Source organism: Pelodiscus sinensis, chromosome 4 (genome assembly GCF_052426305.1).
Source record: "Pelodiscus sinensis isolate ZL-2025 chromosome 4, ASM5242630v1, whole genome shotgun sequence".
NCBI lineage: Eukaryota > Metazoa > Chordata > Testudines > Trionychidae > Pelodiscus > Pelodiscus sinensis.
Window position 1 is genome coordinate 116,620,122 of NC_143055.1, and position 21,787 is coordinate 116,641,908.

The following is a 21,787-nucleotide window of genomic DNA, read 5'->3' on the forward strand; positions in this document are numbered from 1 at the left end:
GTAAACTGTTCATGAACAGTCCATTATTTTTTCAATTTTTGTATTTTTCTATGCAACACTGACACTGGTCTTCTAAGGAAATATAGCTTTTCACTTCTCTTCTCTGACTGTGCTTGTCACAAAAATGGTTTTGCTTCTTGAAGGAAAACATCTTGGCTAAAAGCACAAAACTTGCAGTTTGCAAAATTCATACAAAATTTTGGTTTCACAAACGGTGGTGAAAACACAATTTTATGATTACAGTTGTGATGCAGTCAAAACCTTATAATTTTTACATGACTTGATTAGCTTCATTAACATAAGCAACTTCTTCCATATATATATATATATATATATATATATATATATATACACACACACACACACACACACACACATACACACACACACACACACACACACACACCTGCTTCCTGTAACTTTCACTCCAATTCATCTGATGAAGTGGGTTTTACCCACAAAAGCTTATGGCCGAATCTATTAGGGTGTGTCTAGACTACAAGGTTTTGTCGACAAAAGTGGACTTTTGTGGACAAAACTATACCTGCGTCTACACTGCCGCTGAGTGCTGTCGACATATTTTGTCAGCAATTTTGTCGACGGCAGTAAACGTCATTCTACGAGGAATAACGCCTTTTGTCGACTGAGTACTGTTGACAGAAGGCGTTATTGCATCTACACTGTCCTTTGCGTCTACACTGTCCTGCCGACAAAGTGGCTTGCTTTTTCAACAGAACTGGCTGTAGTTTAGATGCTCTTTGTCAACAGAAGCTTTGTCAACAGTATCTGTCGACAAAACTTCTGTTGACAAAAGCCTGTAGACTAGACATACCCTTAGTCTCTAATGATATGTCTACACTACGGGACAAAGTTGAATTAAGATAGGCAACTTCAGCTATGATAATTGTGTAGCTGAAGTCAAAATTCTTTAAATTAACATTAGGCATTGTCCACACTGCAGAAAACTGAAGGGAGAACACTCTCCCATTGACTTTCCTTATTCCCTGTGGAAGCAGGACTACCGGCAATGACCAGAATGACTCTCTCAGTTCAAAGGAGCGTATCTTCACTAGACCCGCTAATTTGAACCCTGGAAGATCGACAGCGGCAACTTCAATCTTCTCTGTAATGTAGACATACCCTAAGGTTCCAAATGACTCCTAACAGTATCTTGGTTAAGGTTTAGCTTTCTTGTAACCTTTGTATCCAGTAAAATAAATGAGCTACAAAAGACAGACAATATTGTTGATCAGAAAGTGACATTTTATGAGTTCTATCAAAAAATATGGTTTGCTTTCTCTAAAGCAATTTCAAATGTTTTATACTGGAAATAAATAAGAAAAACTGGAAATAAACTCTTAAAATGAAGGAATGTGTATTCCACTACAAATTATTGTACATATTTGTTATGGGAATGGGCATCCCCTTTTGGACAATCCATGCACTTGTAAACTGATTATTGCTGTGGTTACTATCTGACAAGAATAGCATGGATATATTACTGTGTTCACCACAGTAAAAGCGTTAGGTCTGCAATGCAACTTCCATTATGAACCTGTTTTCACTGTGTTAAATTTTTCTTTAAAAAAAAAATCACTGGATGAGCTATAAGTTTGAGGAAAATCTGTTTATGACTTTTTAGTTAGGCACAGGGAGCAACAGGAGTATTTCCTGATTTATAAAAGGAAGTAAGACTCAATCAAGTGACTACAAGGCTAGCAGGTATGGCAGAACACAGCTGGGGCAGGAAAGATCCTGCAACCCACTGAGCAGATTGGAGCCCTGGCTGCCTGTAGTATCTTAGGACCTGGACAGTTTGATAGGATCCACCCTGCTTATGCCCAGTTTAAATTAATACTTGGGGAGGTGAGTAAAAACACATATGGAAAAAAAACATATTCCTCCAAACAACTTTGCTTTCCTCCATTTATTTCTGTTTTTAAAAGCTTTAGGAGACTAAGCGCAAAAATCTATGTTAAGGCTGTGCTAAGGCTATGGAGTACATGGTAATATTCTGTGTCCTGATTCGAAATGCAGAAGCCTGTCTGCTTAACAGTCTGGGTTGCTGTGAACACACTTGCCCCAGTATTTTGATCTTTGCACTGGATCCCCCATGAATATAGAAGACAGACAGACAGAAAGAAAAATTTGAACGTTGCTCAAATACTATGGGGATGCATGCTTTAAATGTAGGTAGGCAGGAACAATATGTAACTTCTCAGTTATCCATTTGGAAAATGACAAAGAAAATAAACGAATAATTTTCAAATGCAGTATTTCAAATGCAGACTTTTCTTGAGTCTTCTGCAATGTCATAAAGTGCAGCAGGTCCAAGGTTATCAAAAGCTTTAGAGGGGTAGCCGAGTTAGTCTGTAACTGGAAAAAGCTTAAAAAACAACAAATCGTCTAGCAGCACTTAGTCTTTAAGGGGCTGCTAGACTATTCGTTATTTTTTAAGTTTTTCAAGGTTATCAAGTTATCTGAAAACTAAAACACTGATTCATGTAAATTCCCTTCTTACCAGCAGAGGGAGCCCAGAACCACTCCCTGAGCTCTGAGACTGTTCAATCAAGTCTTTCAGGGATTCCCCTGGAGGAATGTAAGTCTCATCTTGTTCAAGTCCAATGCTGTATCGAGGTCTGGTTTCTTGCCTTTTATGCCTATGTTTTAGTGAAAATTAAATTAGTTGACAATACAATGAGGAACACACGCTAAGTAGAAAACATTTATTTTTTAGTCATGCACAAGTTCCCAGAAATGATCTGAAGTACATGCTAGATTCATCTATTAATATTTTCTAATCTATTTGCAGAATTAAAATGCTTCAGGTCTATGAAAGGGGCTGATTATCATTCCCTATAATTTTGCATAGCCAAGTACAACTTTAAACTCAAATTCAGAGAATAGTTCTAAAAACAATGCCCCACCTTTTTGCTATGAATGTTGTGACCCTTTTATGACCAAAGAAAGGGAGAAGTTATCCAGGGCATATCTGGCTATTTTGAGAATTGTTCATATTGATTATAATCACAACCAGGCATTTTTATGAATTTGCCTACACTTTTCTGTCTCCCATTTAATAGAATCATAGGACTGGAAGAGACTTCAGGAGGTCATCAAGTTCAGCCCTCTGCCCAAAGCAGGACCAATCCCAACTAAATCAACCAAGCTAGGACTTTGGGAAGCCGAGACTTAAAAACCTCTAGGGATGGAGATCCACCACCTCCCTAGGTAACCCATTCCAGTACTTCACCACCTTCCTAGTGAAATAGTTTTCCTAATATCCAACCTAGACCTCCCTCACTGTAACTTGAGACCATTGCTCCTTGTTCTGCCATCTGTCACTACTGAGAACAGCCTCCCTTCAGGAAGTTGAAGGCTGCTATCAAATCTCCCCCCCCCCCCCCCCCCCACACTCCCCTCTTCTCTTCTGCAGACTAGATATGCCCAAATTTCTCAGCCTCTCCTCATAGGTCATGTGCTCCATCCTCCTAATCATTTGGTTGCCCTCCACTGGACCCTCTCCTACGTGTCCACATCCTTTCTGTAGTGGGGGGCCCAGAACTGGACGCAATACTCCAGATGTGGCCTCACCAGAGCCGAATAAAGGGGAATAATCACTTCTCTGGTTCTGCTGACAATGCTTCTCCGAATGCAACCATTTAGGTATAGTTTGTGTGCACCCTTATGTGCACTGCGTAAACAGGCTTATGCGCTTTATTTGCTATACAATGTCTTTACACCATTGTTTTCTTTCATTTTCACTGTATACTACTTTGTGCTATTTCCCACTAGAAAGCTTTTTAGGACATACTTTTTATCAGGCCTGGTGACAGTGGGAGAGGAGGGTAATGGGGGCAGCTGCCCCAGGGCCTAGTGATTAAAAAGCACGCAGAGCTTCCAGGCACCACTACCACTACAGTGGCAATGGGAGTGGCTAGATCCATGGGCCCTTTAAATTGCCACCGGAGCCATGGGCAGAACTGAAGGACTGGCTGGGGGAGGCTAGCCCTCCAGGCCTGTGCCTTCTGCTGGAGGCCCCCACTCCTCCTGGGACCCAGAGTCACCCCCACCAACCCTGCCCAGGGCTCAGCCGCCCTGCTTACTATGAAGGATGCTATACAAAAGACATTATGGAGCATTTTTCTGATGCCTTTACGATTTTAATATTAGCAAAATATACAGTTTTCCCTACAATAAAAAACACAGTTTTGTTTGTAATCATTCCCCAACTTCCTCCTGTTCTTTTTTTAAATGTTACAGCTGAAAAGTGAGAGGGGAAAAGTGATGTTGAGAAGAAATGTGAAGCAGACAAAGCTTAAATACTTCAGACATACCTGAAGTAACAGAATATGATGACAAGTACCAGGAGTATACTGCAAACAGTCACTGATATCAGCAGGGCCTTATGGTGAATGTTTCCTTCACCAAAATCTGGATTAAAATAAAATAAAAAAATCCTCGGTAAATGGCTGTATTTTTGTGTTAGAAGCTACCACTACTCTGTTAATACACCTCAGATGTCTTTCACCTTAGGTCGGGTGTAAAATGCATTCTGCCTTTCTGGGTGTATTTTCACATGTAAAAAGACACAAACATACAGAGCACCAGAATTGTTTCCATTCTCTCCTCCTGAAACATCGTGTGATGTATTACTTGTTTTCAGATTAGGGCAAACATAGTACATGGAACAGCAATCAAGGGCCTGACTGATCCTGCAGTCTTTATTCAGAAAACGTTATCACTGGTAACAACACTGGGGCTTTTGACTGAGTTTGCAAGGGAGCAAACTCTTCAACCAATCCACTGACCCATGCCCCCTCAAACCTGGGATTTATAAACCAGTATTTTACGTATCTTGCCAGCTAGGAGACAAATTAGCCAGGTGCCCCTTTATTTTAATTATATTTTATTAGTTTCAGAAAACTATGAAAGTCATAACAAAAGCTTTTAATATACTCAACTGTATCTATCCTAGCAGAGAAGACATAAAGGGATGTCTAACAGTCCTTAATGTTATATTTACATCAATTTAAGTATCTCTGAATCTCTCAGCAATATAGCAGGAAAATTATTTGTTCTTCATTCTTGCACTTGTGGAAAAAAAATCTTGCAGATGAGCCATTCTTTTAAACTCCTTGGAAATGCAACATTAACAACCCACATGTAGAACTGTGAGTATATAAAAATAACTGAAAAGTGTGGATTAATCTGTGCATGCAATACCCATTTTCTGCTCTCAAATTTCATGATCACCTCCAAATTTGTATCTTCATTTCAAAAAGAAAACTAAAGAAATCCTGAACCATCTTCTTTTGAAATTACACAGTCTCAAAACTGTAATACTTTAGTATAACCCCCGCCTCCTAGCCTGGTGGTCACTGTAATGCAGATAAGGATGAGGTTTTCTGAAGCCCTTACCATCTGATTGTCTTGCATCTTCCATACAAATGCTGAACATACAGTAAACTGTGAGAATTCTATCCTTATCGACTCATCCTGGAATAACACTATTATGTTTCAGATTTACTACGATAATGAGACCAGGGGGAATCCTAGGGGATTCTTGGCTTACTGTCATGCACTTTTATTTTATAGATCCAAGTTTCTCTCCCATCTTTGCCTCCAACTATTTCCTTTTCTTCCCTATCCAGTATGAACAGAGATTACCTACCACTATCTGCCTTGTGAGCACATTGGTCATGTTTTAACCTGACATTACCTGCTCTTGGAGCATTAACAATGTAAACATTTAAAACATGGCCATCGCCTTTGAAAGGAGACACTGACACAGGATCTATCAGGAAAACACTAGAGCCCATCATTCTCATCAGATTTGTACCTGGACTGTCACTCCAAGTGTGCCTGGAGCTGAACCTGAGAACCCACTGGGGAGTCCGGTTCTCTCCGTGAAAGAGGCGGTGGTTAAGGCGGGGGGTGGGGGCAAGGTTCTATTTCATGGTTTATTAGCAGTCTATGTCTGCCAGTCACTTCTCTTTAAAATGTGTGGTTTGTAACAGTTTAAGATGTCATTGCCTATTAGCCCAGGAGAGGCTAAACAGAGCATGCAGACAGTAGGGGAGAATTCTTCATACTCTGGAGACTATGAAAACACATTTACGGCAAGGGGGGTTCTGGTTTCATAGAATGCATGACAATAAAAACTGGACTTGGCAGTTTTTATGCTTTTTAAGCACAATGACTGTTGAGAGCTACACATACAGGGCTCAGTTCTGATCTCGCTTATACCACAGTAAACCAAGAAGTAACACTATTCAGTTCAATGTAGTTATGCCTATCAGAAACGGCAAAGAGCTCACAATCACGCTCCCTATCCTTTAGTATTATTAATGGATTATGTGTGTGTATAAAACGGTATGAAAGAGACTGAAATCATGAATCCTGAAAATAATTCTGCAAAGAACAGTGACTAGCATTCTATACACTGTGGCTAGTATTCCCAAACTTGGGAACCCAATTCAGACCCCTAATATCCTTATTTGGGCACTGCCATAAAAGTTCTGAGTATCCTCAACTTCTACAGAAGTTAAAAAACTGTGAGAGCTCTGGCAACTCTTAAAATAAGGCCCTTTTTAAGAGGACCAACTTTAAGAACCCACACATGAAAATTCTGATTGACATTTTTTATTCTGTGATCAAAGACATTTGTGTGGGAGGGAAAAAAAATCCCAGAAAGCACTTGAAGATAAAAGGCAATTTAGATGTGAAAGATAGGTTCTGCATTTTAGTCTACAAAATTGAGAGGGCTAAACTAGTTACAGCAAAGAAGGTTACACTGGGTCACAAAGTTGTCTTTACAACAGTACTACATGTGGCTTTATTAAAGACATACCATGCATACGGTAGGCATGAAACTGGCCCTAATATTAAAGGAAGGCAAAACGTTTTTCTTGAGTCTTCATGCTTACCAAAATGTTATACCAGGAAATAAAGATGGCAAATAAGTGAGTTATCAGCCCAGAATTCAGATGTGTTTTCAAATTATTTTTGGAGGGTTTTCGTTTGCTCATTTTGGGGATTTGTAAACCAGTCGGCAAATGCTCAGCAAAAACGAAAAGGAAAGTGCTCAGAATTCTTTATTTTTTAATGTAAAAAAATAATCACCAATAGCTCTCTGTTGAACTGGGAGGACATATCACTGGGATGTCCCATAAGGGTCAGTCTCGGGTCTGATACTATTCACGGTTTTCATTAATGAGATGGATAATGAGGTGATGAGTTATGCTTATAAAATTTAAGGATTGGCACCAGATGGGCTAGGATGCAAGCACTTTGGTGGGCAGTGTTAGAATTCAAAACAACTTTGACAAATTGGGAATTTGTTCTGAAATCAAAAAGAAGAAATCAGTGAAGACACGTGCAAAGTACTTCATTTGAGAAGAAAAATCACATACCTAAAAAATGGGGAACACACAACTAGTGCTATGCGGTACTACTGTTAAAAAGGGGTCTGAGATTATAGTGGATCACAAATTATACATGAGTCAACAATGTGGTACAATTGTAAAAAAGTCTAAGATCATTCCAAGGTGTATGTTAAGATATGGCAGGTAATTGTCCTGTGCCACTAGACACCCATGTGGTGTCAGCTGGAGTTCTTTGTCCAATTCTGGGTGCCACACTTCAGAAAAGAGGTGGACGAACTGCAAAGATTTCAGAGGAGAACAACATGAATGATAAAAGTTTTAGAAAACCTGACCTAGAAGTAAAGGTTAAAAAAAAAAATCAACTGGGCAGATTTAATCTTGAAAAGAGAAGGCTAAGGGGGAGACCTGATCACAATCTTCAAATATGTTAAGGGCTCTTACAAAGAGGCCTGTGATCAATTGTTCTCTGTGTCCATTGAATGCAGGACAGGAAGTAATGGGCTTCATCTGCAGCGAGGGAGAGTGCGAAATGTTTTACTAATATATAACCTAACTATAAGGATAGTGAAGAAAATTGCCTTCCAAGGTAGGATTTGGAATCCCCATCACTGAAAGTTTTTGAGTAAGGCTGGACTTGGATGAGCTAGATTTACTTAAGTCCTATCTCAGCACAGGGAGCATTCTGTTTAAGTTGGTGAAAGGTGCCAGACTGACATTCACTAGTCATCAGCCTAAACAGGCCACTTTGCATCCAAGCCCGCTCCTTGGGGCTTACCTCACTCTGCCCCGGTGTTCTGGGCAGGGAATGGGGATGGTGCACTGAGGCTTATACCGCTCTGGCTGGAGAGTGGGCGGGGTTTACTCCCTCTCATTCCTCCTGTCTTGCTCCTCCCTGCCCCCCCTATTCTTTCCCACCCCCTATTCTTGCCCAGCCACCCAAAGTTAGGAGCCACCCAAGTGGGCCCTTCTGGCTATGCCATTGCTAGACACTGAAGTCCTCCCTTTGTCCACAGAACAGGTACTGCACACAAAAGCAGCCATGCAAGCTTCTCCATTTACCTCAGTACAAACTTGGTGGGGCAGTCTGCAAACATATTCAGTCCCTGAACTGCAACCGAAAAGCGTGTCAATTTGCATTAATTTTTGGGATATGGGAAGTGGACTGAGCCCCCTACTTTCTAATATCAAATGCAGCTAAGCCAAGCTGTGAGGTTATAAAATTAAGCAGGGTTTTATTAACATTTAGACATATTATGAAGTTGGGGGTTTGTAACAAAGAACCGGTACATTACCGAAGCTCTGGCTGAATGGGAGTTTTAACCATTGTCCAATGCTCCGCATGCAAAGCGTGCACTTTATAAGACTGCACACTGCGATGTTATTTCAAGGCACTGCATGGGAGTGGTATTGTTGTATTCAGCATAGGCAGAGAGGGATAGAAGAAACAAGACAGGAAAACATTCTCTAGAAAATATCTTACATTCAGACATGTCATTGTTTCCCTACAGCCCCATCACTTCCTTAACTCACTTTGTCATGTACGACCCACTGCTGAAATGTGTATTTAAAACTCAGGAAAATGGGTTTCAGGCAGAGTCAGCATATCAAATGCATTGACGGTTCTCCTGACTCCCCTGTTCCTTCCAGTTCACAGTATTTGTATTATCTGGGTAAAAACTGCAGTGAAATCTGAGGCTTGGAGACTTGTATGCACACATCAGACCCCATCATCATTCCTCCAATCATTCCCTTGCCCATTCATCACTAGCTCTACAGGCAGGGAGCCAGACATGGTGGCACCACCACTTCTGCTTATAAAGGCTTTAAATCAGTAAAGACATATTTGTTCTCATCTGCTTTCAGTCGGCACTTTCACTGGGATTTCCAGTAATATTTTTATTGTTTATAAGAGGTGTCCTTTCAGACTCTTATTATTATTCTCATTTCCTTAATAAGGCGGCTGCTTGACTAGCAAGGGGACTCCATGTTATCTCCAGGGTATTTTTATTTTACTAGTACTGCAGGATGCACCAGAACACTATCCAGAAATGGATTTAGCTGCTATTGTGTTTCTTCTTCATGCTTGACACAAAGCCAGTTCTCTGGGTTGACTAATTTTAATTCTTCTGATATTTTCATGTTTATGTTGATTCATTCTGTTCACAGTTAAAGAGTGAGTCCCTTTCAGGAAACGCTAGGTATGGAGAAACACTTACAGAACACAAATTGCACGCATCTGTAGATAATAATGCTGTATACAGGTTAATTTCTAGTTATCAACCTTTGACCTATGGATGAAAGATTCTGCAGACCCCAGTTTCCCCCTGAGACATGACCTTGGTCAAAAAGTTCCTGATCAGAAGCTAACATTTTGTGTTTTAAAAAACCAAGCAACATACTTTTTCATCAAATCCAGTGAAGTTTTTATTTTAACAGGTCTATTTTTATTTTTAGTTATTTATTTTAACATCACTGTTTATGTTATAGCTTGATAAGAATTCTGACAGTCGCTGCACCATACTTAAAGACAATCCGAGACTGTTAAGAATGGCTATAAACATAGGACCCCAAACCTTATATTAGCTGCATATTCTTGGATATGGCTAGTGGGAGAATTCAGTCTTTAAATTCCTTCCCCTTTTGGTGAGAATTCAGACAGCTAGGCTACGTCTAGACTGCAAGCCTCTTTCGAAAGAGGCTTTTTCAAAAAAGAGTGTCTAGACAACAAGAAGATTTTTCGAAAAAGCGGCTTGCTTTTTTTCAAAAGAGAGTCTAGATGCTCTCTTTTGAAAAAGCCTTGTTTTTATGCAATAGAGCCCTTTTTTTGAAAGATGACTTAAAAAAAAAAGGCATTATTCCTCGTAGAATGAGGTTTACCGCTGTCGACAAATTTACTGTTGACAGAACACAGCGGTAGTCTAGACTCAGGTACAGTTTTTTTGAAAAAAGGCCACTTTTTTCAAAAAAACCCTGTAGTCTAGACACACCCCAATAGAGGTAATCATAAATTACCCTGGCTTATGGCACCAAGAATCAAAGCTGATCATGCAGCTTTCAAAAAAATTCTGACTTTTGGGGCTGTTCCATAGCTACAGATCATAGGGCCACATAATCTGAAGCAGTCTCCAAAATTACAGCCACAATTTGATGTCTAGTTACTAGGAATTATTAACCATAAAGTATGTATTAAATGAACGTACTGCCATTTGTTTGTCAAACAAATTAAACAACTAATTTTTCCAGTATTTAAGCAGCTACAGAGATGCTCAAAAGCTATTAATCTAATAATGTATTCAAAATAGTATCTCTGTTATTTCATGTTTATTAATCTTAACTATCTGTTTCTTTAGTACTTAAATGTCTTCTGCCCCAGCAAAAAGAAAAATGGCATTAGCAAAAGAGCATGATTTTTTGCATAAGCAATAGATAGATCTATGACTAAGCTAATTACCCAATTTTTACATTGCCATTCTGGAAAATGTAATATAAAACCAAGGAGAGAGACTGGTTATAAACAAGGTTACTGCATTTTGAATCAGCAGGAGTTTATTTAACCACTGAGGGGGTGGGGAGGGAGGGAAGGCACAAATCATGGTCTTTATTTTCCAAAATAAAATTATATTAGTATACAACTTGGGGATATTCTCTCTATTCAAGTAATTTTTTCTCTTAATAAAGACCAACAAAATTACATCAAGCTCATAAGCTGGAAGTCAGAATCTCATGATCTCAGAATATCAAAGCCAGGATCTCATGGCTCACCAGTCAGCGCGGAACTATTTTATATAGTATATACTATGGACCCAATTCTGTAGTCCTACTGCATGGAATCTCAATGAAGTAAGCCCTTATACATGTAAGGACTGCAGGAATAGCACCTTTCTGTACACATGCATGGGTAGTTGGGTTGGGTAGGAAATTAAGTAAGTAATAAAAATATCTGTGTTTAGCCTGAGACATGAAACAGGTATTAACTTACAGGTCAACATTATAGTCCAAATTTCCTTCTCAGTTGTAAACAGGAAATATCACCCTCCCCCCTAAAAATTAGAGAGACTTTCTCCTAGTACCAAATGTTATGCTGACCACACAAAACTGGCACATCCCTTATGCCAAGGTCTCTAAATATCACAGGAACTACTGTATTTTCAAAACATAATTGCATGATTGTGCAATTACCAATCAAAATTGTGAATGCATTTGTGTGAAGTGTTACGCCTTTGTTTGTTCTATACGTCTGCAAGACAGAACTCATAGTAATGCCTAACCCTTATTCTCTGAGGACCAGATTATCAGCAGCTATAAATCATCATTAGTTCCACTGGCTTCAGGAGAACTTTGCTGATTTATAGCAGCTGAGGATCAGGTCCCAAATGTCACATGGAAACTATTATATTCCTACAAAGTACAATCTTTTGCAATGACGGAGGTCATTCATTATTGTTATTTTATATTTGTATGGAATGAGACCTAAAGGCTTCAGTAAGTGACCCCCCTTCCCCTCCAAGCACTGTACAAAGACGGACAGTTCCTGCACCAGCCTGACCAAGACTGTGAACTCTTTAGGGAGGAACGATTATTTTATTACACACAACACTTAGCACAATGGGTCTGTGTGTCTTGACTGATCTCTACAGGCATAATGGGAATATAAATACCAGCAACAACCAAGCTGATACCATTTCTATATATTACTAGAACAGTTACAAGATACATGAAGTTTTGTTTTTCCATACAGCTCATCCAATTCTCATGTCTGTACCAGGGAAAAAATATTCACCTACTGCTTTAAGTCTAGATTTTCTTCCTCCTCCTTACCTCTGTTTTTCAGCGGTGGCAGCGTAGGGTGAAGATTTTCATTACAGAAATCTTTGTCTGTGCAGCATGCAATTGTTCTTTTGTGATGTATTATGGGTGTATCCTGCAACAGAGGAATTCAGACAGAACTGTATGAGCAACTTTGTTCTTTTAAACAGAGACTGTTATTTTGGCGCTGGGAAGGAGACAGACCAACGTGGTAAACAGCATCACAACCAGTGAAGGATATGACTACAATAAGGATTTGAGACATCCTAATAAATTCCAGCAACACTTCATTTAAACATTTAAGAACAAATTCATGCTTTCTGAAATTCCACTGAAGCTATTACAATTATACAAGGCCCTAGCAGCATACGGAAGAGTTGTGAGAGTCTGTATGTTAGTGTTTCATTATTCAAGCATTTGGGGGCAGACAGATTTCACATTTATGTACAATGAGACAAGTGCCTGATCCTCTGTCTCACTTTCCAGAGCAAAGCGATATAATTTTGCCCCCATGGCCAAGATTCCAGAAACAGATGCCTAACCTCAGGTTTGAATTCAGAAATTGTAGGATACTCAGCATTTTGAAAAATCTGGCTACTTATTTGGGAAGCAATAAGGAGCCTCATTTCTCTCTCTCTCTGTGTGTGTGTGTGTGTGTGTGTGTGTCTGTGTGTGTGTGTGTCTGTGTCTGTGTCTGTGTCTGTGAAAAATGTCCTGTAGGATGACAGTGATGCCATCACATCACTCTGCATCCAACAGCCTCCTCTGCCCTCAGCCACCCTGCCTCCCCCTCACTCTCCAGTGCCCTAGGTCAGATGCCACATGCCCTCCCCTCTCCAGGGGGGCTGAGAGCTGCATGCTCTCCCCCCTCCCCAGGGGAGCCAGAGCCACGTGCCCTCCCTCTTCCCCCAGCCCTGTCACACACCCCTGTGGCCGAGAGCCCACACCCTCAGTCACATCACACAACCCCTTGGCTGAGACCCACATGCCCAGCCACCTTACCACACCCCAAGATTCCGACTGCCCGGCCCGTTCGTTCATAACCCCAACCTGAGACCATGCATCCCCAACCCCCCTCACTCACCATCCTGCTGAGACCTGCACCCCCAGCCCTTTCGCATACCCCTTCCACCAAGATCCCGTACACCCAGCCCGCTCCTGCACCCTCCCCCTGACCAGACACCTATCCCCAAAGAGAAGGGGGTTGGCAAGTGTAGGAAGCAGGGGGCAGAGCCCCCTAGTAGACTCTTATTTTCAGAAATCTGAGCTGTAGGAAAGTGGTTTTCAATGACCTAGTTAAAGAAAACTGAGGATGCTTGCAACCCAACATAATTTGACTAGAGTGTGGGCTCCGGGGTGGGGCTAAGGATGAGAGCTTTGGAGTGTAGGAGGGAGCTTTTGAGGGGCATGGAAGAGGTTCAGGGCTGGGACAGGAGGGGCTTCCTGTGAGCGGCTCCAAGTCAGCAGTGGCACTAAGGTGGGCTTCCTGCCTCTCTTGGAACCGTAGACCATGCTGCACCCCAGAAGCAGGCAGCAGCAGGTTTTCAGCTAATGGGAGTGCTTGGGACAGGGGTAGGGGCAGTGCGTGGAGCCCTGTGCACTCTCTTCCCTCCCACCCCACCATAGGAGCTGGGCCTGCAGTACACTGAACACCTGATGCCCTGCAGCAACTACACCTAGTGCCTGACATTCCATGACCCAGTTCTGGGTCACAACCCGTAGCTGGAAAACAACTGCTTTAGGGCATGACTTCCTTCATGCAGGGGAATCCTCAGATGGCTTAAAGCCAATGTAGTTGGCTCTGTCATCTGTTCCCTTCAGTGAAAGAGATTTGTGAAGAGCATTACAGGGAGAAGAAAGGGACAGAACACAATGCACTATACTTTGGAGATACTCCTGAGAGTTTATTACAAGTGGGTGCAAATAAGAGCAATTCTTAGGCTGCGCTAAGTTGAAAAAATAGTTTGGTTTTGCACCTGGACAGGCCGAGATTTGGGCATAGGAGTGGAAAGATTACTTAATGTATATCTATACTGCAAACAAACAAATCGTGGCAACCAGCTCAACTGATTTGGGCTCAGGCTTATTGAACTAGAAATGGCAGTGCAGATGTTCCTGATTGTGCTGGAGCCTAGGCTTTGAAACCCAGCAAGAGGGTGAATGCCTGTGCCTAGATTCCAGCCCAAGCAGGAGCATCTACACTGCTATTCTTAGCCCTGTGGCACGAGCCTAAGTCAGCTGAGTGAGGCTAATGCCATGATTGTGGTTTTTGGTTTTATTTTGCAGTGCAGCTGTACCCTTAGAATCTTTGCTCCATCTGCTGTCCTCCCTCCACAGTCACATTGAGTTTTGCACAGAACAGCTGGGAATCGAACCTCGCGTGACTTCTCTGTGTTAAACATGCAAGCACACTGCTTTTGCAGCACACAGCAATTTAGGAGAGGAAGTAAAGAATGTTTTACCTAATTGAAGCTGCAAGGGGAATTTAGAGAATTGGGATGTAATTACCCAAGTCGTACTTTTAGCAGGTCAGCAGAGTTTAACATTAGTTAACTAGCAGCATGGCATGCTTGAAGCAGTAGCAAGAGTTTTGGGGAGAGGATGTCATTTCCTCAGCATTCAATACAGAAGGCACATCTCCTACACAAACAAAATTCAAAGCAGCAGATGTAGGCATTCCTCCTGACAATGCTGCAGCTGAACAAAAACTATCACAACAGCCAGACCAAACTGATCACAACCACTTTCTTACCCGGCACTGGAAGTCGGAGCCTTCTAAACCTAGACATCCTGAGGCAATTGTACGTCCTCCAGATTCATCTTCTTCTACCATGGTGAAACAGTAGCCATCAGTCCTGAAGATTGGAAAGAATGAGGCAGAATTCATTTTTTTAGATCAAAGGTTTTGCTTATTAGAGGTGGCCTGATATACTCTGCCCCACAAACATACAGTTGACAACAAAATGCACATGAGAAAGCTATTATCACATATGTAAATTTTTGTTTATTTACATAATCTTATATCAATATACAAAATAGATGAATATTTAAAGTTCTTAGCACCTCAGCATAATTAAAATTAATGCCAATAAAGACAGACAGTAATCACAAAACAGTAACTTTTCTTCAAACCAAAGCAGGCAGTCCACAAAAGCTGATGTTCTCACACAAAACTCCAACCCCCACAATTAAAAATCGTCACCCCCAGCCCATTCATATGTCTATCTCAGAGGTTCTCAACCTATAGTCCAATGAGCACACAGCTGCTGCCCATGTGACATCCACAGGGTCATGAAGATAGATATCTAGTGTGTAGATGTGGCCCACGTAACACACAGAGAATTGCATACAGTGGGACCAACAGGCACCATGGGACCTGGGAGAAGGTATGTGTGGAGGTCTGGCAATGTGCCCCTAAAAAGGGCAAAGCTTGAGATGGAAGGGGTGGGGCATCATGACACTCCAGTGGTGATGCAAAAGGGCCTGGGGCATCATTGCTGACCTATCTTAGAAAAAGCATCAATGCCAAAGCAGGTCCTCTTGTGCATGCATGCATACCCTGTAGAGAGATTTGCTCCATGGTGCAGACCTGAAGAGGCCAGCATCATTGAGATAATAACTGTGAAACACTATTAAGAGTGATTTGTGGTCTTTACTTTAACCATATTACAAACTGCAATGCTCTGTTCTGTACATGTCCTTGAGTTATCATCAACATTCTTCATAACTGTTTACTTGGGTTATAAGCCTGAAGTGATCCATAATACGTCAGTTTACAAGAACATGTTCAACAGAGGACAAGTACACTAACAGATGGCTAGATGGTGCTAGTGATAAATGTCCTTCCCTAATGAAGGTCAAATGCATGAATGTTATCAGGGAAACAAAGAGTGCGCCTGCATCTGACAGTATTTTCTGCTATTCTCACATCACTTTCTGGAGATTCAAGACCGTCTCAAAATGAATACAAAAAATCTTGATCATAAGAAATAAAATGAGTAATAAAAATAACCTTTTATCCTCAAACATTTACGTCATGTAAAATTAAAATGTTTGATTAACTTTTTTTCTAATATTAATGTTTATTAAATATTTTCATAGCATATGAACAAGAACAATAAAAGGAAAACAGATAAAAGAAACAACTCAATGGATTTAAAAGGCCTAAAGAAAGCAGAATTTCAGGATTTCCTTTATAAAGGAAAACCTAACAAAACAAAACAAAAAACCCAGTGTCAATGGAGAGGTTGTAGGAAAAGGGGAACATTCCATTATACTCTGAGTGCATACACACAATGGCTGTGTCTACACTGGGCCACTTATTCCGGAAAATCAGCCGCTTTTCTGGAATAAGCTGCAAGCTGTCTACACTGGCCCTTGAATTTCCGGAAAAGCAACGATGCTGTACTGTACCAAATCAGCCACTATTCCGGAAAAACTATTCTGCTCCCACTCGGGCATAAGTCCTTATTCCGGAACACTGTTCCGGAAAAGGGCCAGTGTAGACAGCCCAATAGTCTTTTCTGGAAAAAAGCCCCGATCGTGAAAATGGCAATCGGGGCTCTTTTCCGGAAAAGCGTGTCTACATTGGCCACAGACGCTTTTCCGTAAAAGCAGCCTGCCAATGTAGACGCTCCTTTTCCGGAAAAACTGAAAACGGAATAGTATTCTGGAAATTCATGCCAGTGTAGACACAGCCAATCTGTATTAACTGTAGCATAATATGCCTCTGGATAGGGAAGCACCAAACATTTGCTGAAGCACATTTTTAATTAACTGTGTGTTTTAATTAACTAACCAAAGTAAGCCTGCTTCATTATTACTTTGAACAACAGTATACGTAACTGACTGCTGGATTTCAAAAGTAACCAACTGCATTCCACAGATTACTTTCTCATAACAGCAGTGATTTACTTTTATATTACTTAGATGTGCCTGAGAATAAGGTAAGGAAGACAACCCTCTTGGGCAGCAAATCCCACAACTTCATTGCTCAGGCTCAAGATAAGAATGGTAAAAAGACTGCCAAGAAAAGAGACTGGAAGGAATCCATTAGAATACAATATTATATTACATTTTGTTGACTATGGTACCCTAGATTCAAAATAAGAAGTGTAACTAAGAGGGTGCATCTACACTGCACTGTAGGTTAAAATAAGACATGCATTTTGAGCTATGCAAATTGTGTATCTTATTTTGATCTGATTTTGAAATAGCTTATTTCAAAATTTGGTACTGTCTACACAGCACTTATTTCTAAATAAATTGCTATTCTGAAATGTCCCTTACTACTCATGGAATGAAGTTTACAGGGATGTCAGAATAGCAAGCCCATTATATATCGAAATAACGGGCGCACTCAAAAAATGGTATCTCGACATAGCACTGCAATGTAGACGTAGGCTAAGAGAGCAATAAATTGCAAGCAACTGAATAACAAAAGAAGTTAAGAACTGTCTCTAGTAAAGTCAATATATGAATCATATAATTAGAAAAGGTACTATGAAGAAGGGAAAGAGACAACAGAGGCTTTGGCATTCTAGTGACTTTCAACAGGGCACAGACTCAAATCATTTCTGAAAATGGGACAGACTCTTAAGTCACATCAGTGCTTGTGAAAATTTTACTCCCAATTTAAACTGACAGAGCACGTTAGATCAAGGAAAGCAGAAGGGCAGAGAGCTCAGAATCTTTGAGGGACAGAGGAAACCATTCTTTTTAGGGACAGCAATAAAAATGTCCCATAAGCTTCAGACCATGATAGAATGAAGGAAAAACATAGAATAAAATTAAAAGGCGAATGTGGCTTTATTTAGTGAAAATGAGATTTAAGAGAGAATTTTCAATGTAAAAATGACCATCACCACTTGGAAAGCCTCCCAGAGATCAGGGCAAGAGGATAGAAGAGACAGTGTTTCCTAGAACTCCTATAAGCACTCTACTGTGGTGATAGGGAACAGATCCTCAATGGTCAAATATTGTACATAAAGAGGATCGCATACTCAGTTCAGACATGCCAGAAATCAAAATCTTTCCTTCGTTACAATTTCAACAAGCGTGTACCACATATATAATATACTGCATATATAACACAGAATGATGAATACATATAAAGCAGCATAAACCAAACTATTATTCATTCTCAATAGTGTAATATTTATGGATTATTAAACAAAATTATATTTACTTAAAAATATAAAACCTTCATTGTGTAAATCTGGAATTAGATTGGGTGTTGTAAAATGTTATAAAAAACCTCCTCCAGTGAGGCATTGTATTATACTGCAGTACAGAAAAGATATTAAGCAGATTTGGGATGTGATAATTCACAAGCAGAGATCTGGTATGTCACATTTTAGCAAGGGGGATTTTTTACAACCAGGTCAAATGTCGGGGGGAGGAGGAGATGAAGGAGGAGGAAGGTTTATAGCAGAAATGCTGAAAGGTCCTGAACTAGAAGGTGCTGCTATAATAAAAGATTGCTATAATAAATGAAATAGCTAAGATTTTATACTAAATGTCAGAGGAAAGGCATAAGAGCCAAGAGCTCTGAAGCTGTTCGAGCAGATGTCCTGACTGGAAAAGCTCCATTTCTCACGAAAGATGCAACGCCTTAGCTACCAAACCTTGACTGTTGAGAATTTCCTCCCCTGGCTTCCACAGTAGCATGACATCAATGTCTGTTTTACTTTTTTTTTTCTCTCTCTCTCTTTCACAATAAAAAACAAACATGCTTTAAATACTCATCCACCACTGAAGGACTTCAAAATACTAGGCATAATAAATCTGTAACCGTCCTTCAATGAATATGCTAAGTAATGTGGGATGGCAAAAAAATAGATCTGTACAAATGAAATGCTTCTCTCCTTCATTTGTTACAACCTGCGGGTTGACTGAATTCCCTGATGACTAAACCAGAAACCTGTTACTTTTCAGTACATTACCACCACCTTACTTTGGTCTACAATGTAATCTGTAGGATTTTATTTCTTTAAACTTTATCTCTTGTGCACATTTCTGAATATACTAGCAGCATAAATTATAGCTATTGTTTTTTAGTAATGTTTGGGAAACGTCCATCATGGTCTGTATAGAGACCTTACCATTCAGATGCTTCTGTGAAACTTTACATACTTTCTCTAATTTGGAAACTGGACTTAATCTCTCAGCATAGATCTATCTGCTTCCTACATTATATCACATCCATCAAGCTTGGATATGTTCATAAATGCCAAGTTTAGCAGAACATTGTCCATAAAATAAAGAGTCACTGTCAATTGTTCAACACAAACTCATTTTCGAAAAAAATACTTTGATAACAGTAACATGAAACCCAGTTAGAAGAACTGCATTACACTACCGCTGAGCCGAAGTCGGCTGTCAGAGGTGCATGCAGCCACGTTGAGTCAGTGGGAGCCATGCATATGCAGCAAAGCACAAAATCTGGATCATAATGGTCCAAATCCTCTGGCCTGTAAAAGGACCACACCAGCCTCACAGTTAGAAAAACTGATCCTGTTCTGCTATGTGGGGCACATCCTTTCTCTCCTTTCTCCATCAGTGACAGCTCTCTCTACAACAGAAAGATTTGAGGATACTGAAGCATGGAATGGAGCATTCTCCCAGTTCCTACAGAGAACCCCTTTGTATACAGGCCCTCTTATGGGTGTTCTGGTTTCAGACCTGATGGTGACTTTGGCATGGCAATAATACCAATAGAGCTATTCCTCTATATTTTTGCACAGACCTCATCACATGCAACGTTCACTTTAACAGATGCTTGCTTGGGTTATTTACCCAAATAAATGGTCAAAATACGGATAATTTATTTTCTAGTTTTATGGTTAAAGAAACAAAGTATGTTAAAATAAGTCATTTTCTGTGCATAAATGCTAGAGCTTAGGCTGAGCCAGTGAATACACTTACATGCTGGTCAATGTAGCCCAATTTTTTTCAATGGAGCAAAATGAAAAGACAAATGCAAAATGAGTATTTTCTAATCTGGAGTGTTTTCCTGGTTAAAGCGAATTCAATTTACTCTGGAAACTTCAAATATTCTGAGACTTCCACTCTGAAGCTCGCTGTGTTAAACTGATGCATAAATAACAGATACTGTGAGCGATGCAGAGGGCTCAGCAAAGATTGTAGCATTGTCAGTAGTTATTTACCATAACATATACAACAACATAAAGGTATATGGGCCTATATTTTTTTCAGAAGGTGACTAGTGATTTTGAATGACCCACTTGAGACATTTTAGTAAGGTATCAATTTTCAGAAAATTTTGCATTCCTGCACTCTGAATGCCAGTACATATTGGGCATCTAAAAATTTCTAGACACCTTGGAAAATTTAAGCTGTGATGCTTTAGAGATACTAGGGTTACCATATTTGAACTTTCAGAAAAGCAGATATTCCTGAGAGGGAGTGTATATGTGTCCGTATCTACCAATATTTAACACATTGATACAAAGTGAGTTAGTAGATATGGATACAAATACGCTCTCTCTCAGGAGTGTCCCCGTTTTTGAAAGTTCAAATATCGTTACGCTAAAAGATACAGCTCCTCAGCTGGGTAACAAAATGAGAATAAAGTTGCATGAATATCCATACAAACATCCCTTCTGCTCGTTCTGGCAAAGATATTTTATTCTCTTATTCCATTTGATAAAACAAAGCTAAACATTTTATCTTTTAGAAAACATAGCTCTGTGGAAACACAACTGCTGCTGTACATGGCAGTCAGACTAAGGGACAGACTTTTAAAAACTGATTGAACATATCTGTGCACAGAAAATTATAAATACTACCATGCACCTAATCAGTGAATATGAGTACTCTTATCGCAGTGTGTACATGCCCAATTAAATCCATTTTAAAAAATATGCAACTGCCCTATGGGAATGCATGGCTGCAGTAACTGTGCATGCATTTTACACAGTCAAATGCATCAATTCAATTTTTATAAGGAGGCCCAATGTGTTTTGAAAGCAGCTGTAATTTTTTTGAACTGTAGATTGGAAAACAAATCTGTTTTGAACCCCACAGCATAGAGAGGATTAACGTTTCAAACAGGTTGTGAATGAACAATCTTTACAAGTATAGACATACGAAGTTCTTACAAACACTTCCTCCTCTTTCTGAGAAAGGTCACTGTTAATCAATCAGTCTGCCAAACACCTGTGTGCTGAGCCACTGCTCCCTTAGTTAGACTGACACTATTTGCATATCTTTTGTGATAATGTAAGGTAACAAGGATACACAATATGCAGAGCCTTGAAAACCTATCAGAGTCTAGGGAATTCATGCTGAAGTCCAAAGACAAACATGAAACTAAGCACCCTACTCTGTCTCTGAAATCTAGATTCAAAACAACCATTTTTAGGACCAAATTACTAGTTAACTACCTAATATAAATGTGACCCTTGAAAATCTGCCAATTGCCTTAGATAGCTAAGTCAATATTTGTAGTTGGATAACCTCATGGGTTTGCCGTATTAAAGGTATTACCTATAGTAAGTATAGGCAAGTAGGAGAGGAAGACTGCAGATAAAAACCATTGTTGCTATAAACAATAGTCGTAATTTTTTGAT

At 40.0% G+C, this 21,787-nt stretch overlaps 1 protein-coding gene across 8 annotated transcripts in view; it reads right to left on the minus strand.

Annotated features, from left to right (window-relative positions):
• BMPR1B (bone morphogenetic protein receptor type 1B) overlaps positions 1 to 21,787 on the minus strand; it is a 362,086-nt gene that overhangs the window by 15,761 nt on the left and 324,538 nt on the right. For all 8 annotated transcript variants that reach the window (XR_012904029.2, XM_075929627.2, XM_075929626.2 and 5 more), the window contains 4 exons: positions 14,947 to 15,049; positions 12,207 to 12,309; positions 4,338 to 4,434; positions 2,522 to 2,660 (listed from right to left, as the gene is read on the minus strand). Coding sequence is in view for 7 of the 8 variants with exons in the window: in XM_075929627.2 (XP_075785742.1) it covers positions 2,522 to 2,660; positions 4,338 to 4,434; positions 12,207 to 12,309; positions 14,947 to 15,049 (442 nt within the window). In the remaining variant the exon portion in view is untranslated. The remainder of the gene's footprint in view (positions 1 to 2,521; positions 2,661 to 4,337; positions 4,435 to 12,206; positions 12,310 to 14,946; positions 15,050 to 21,787) is intronic.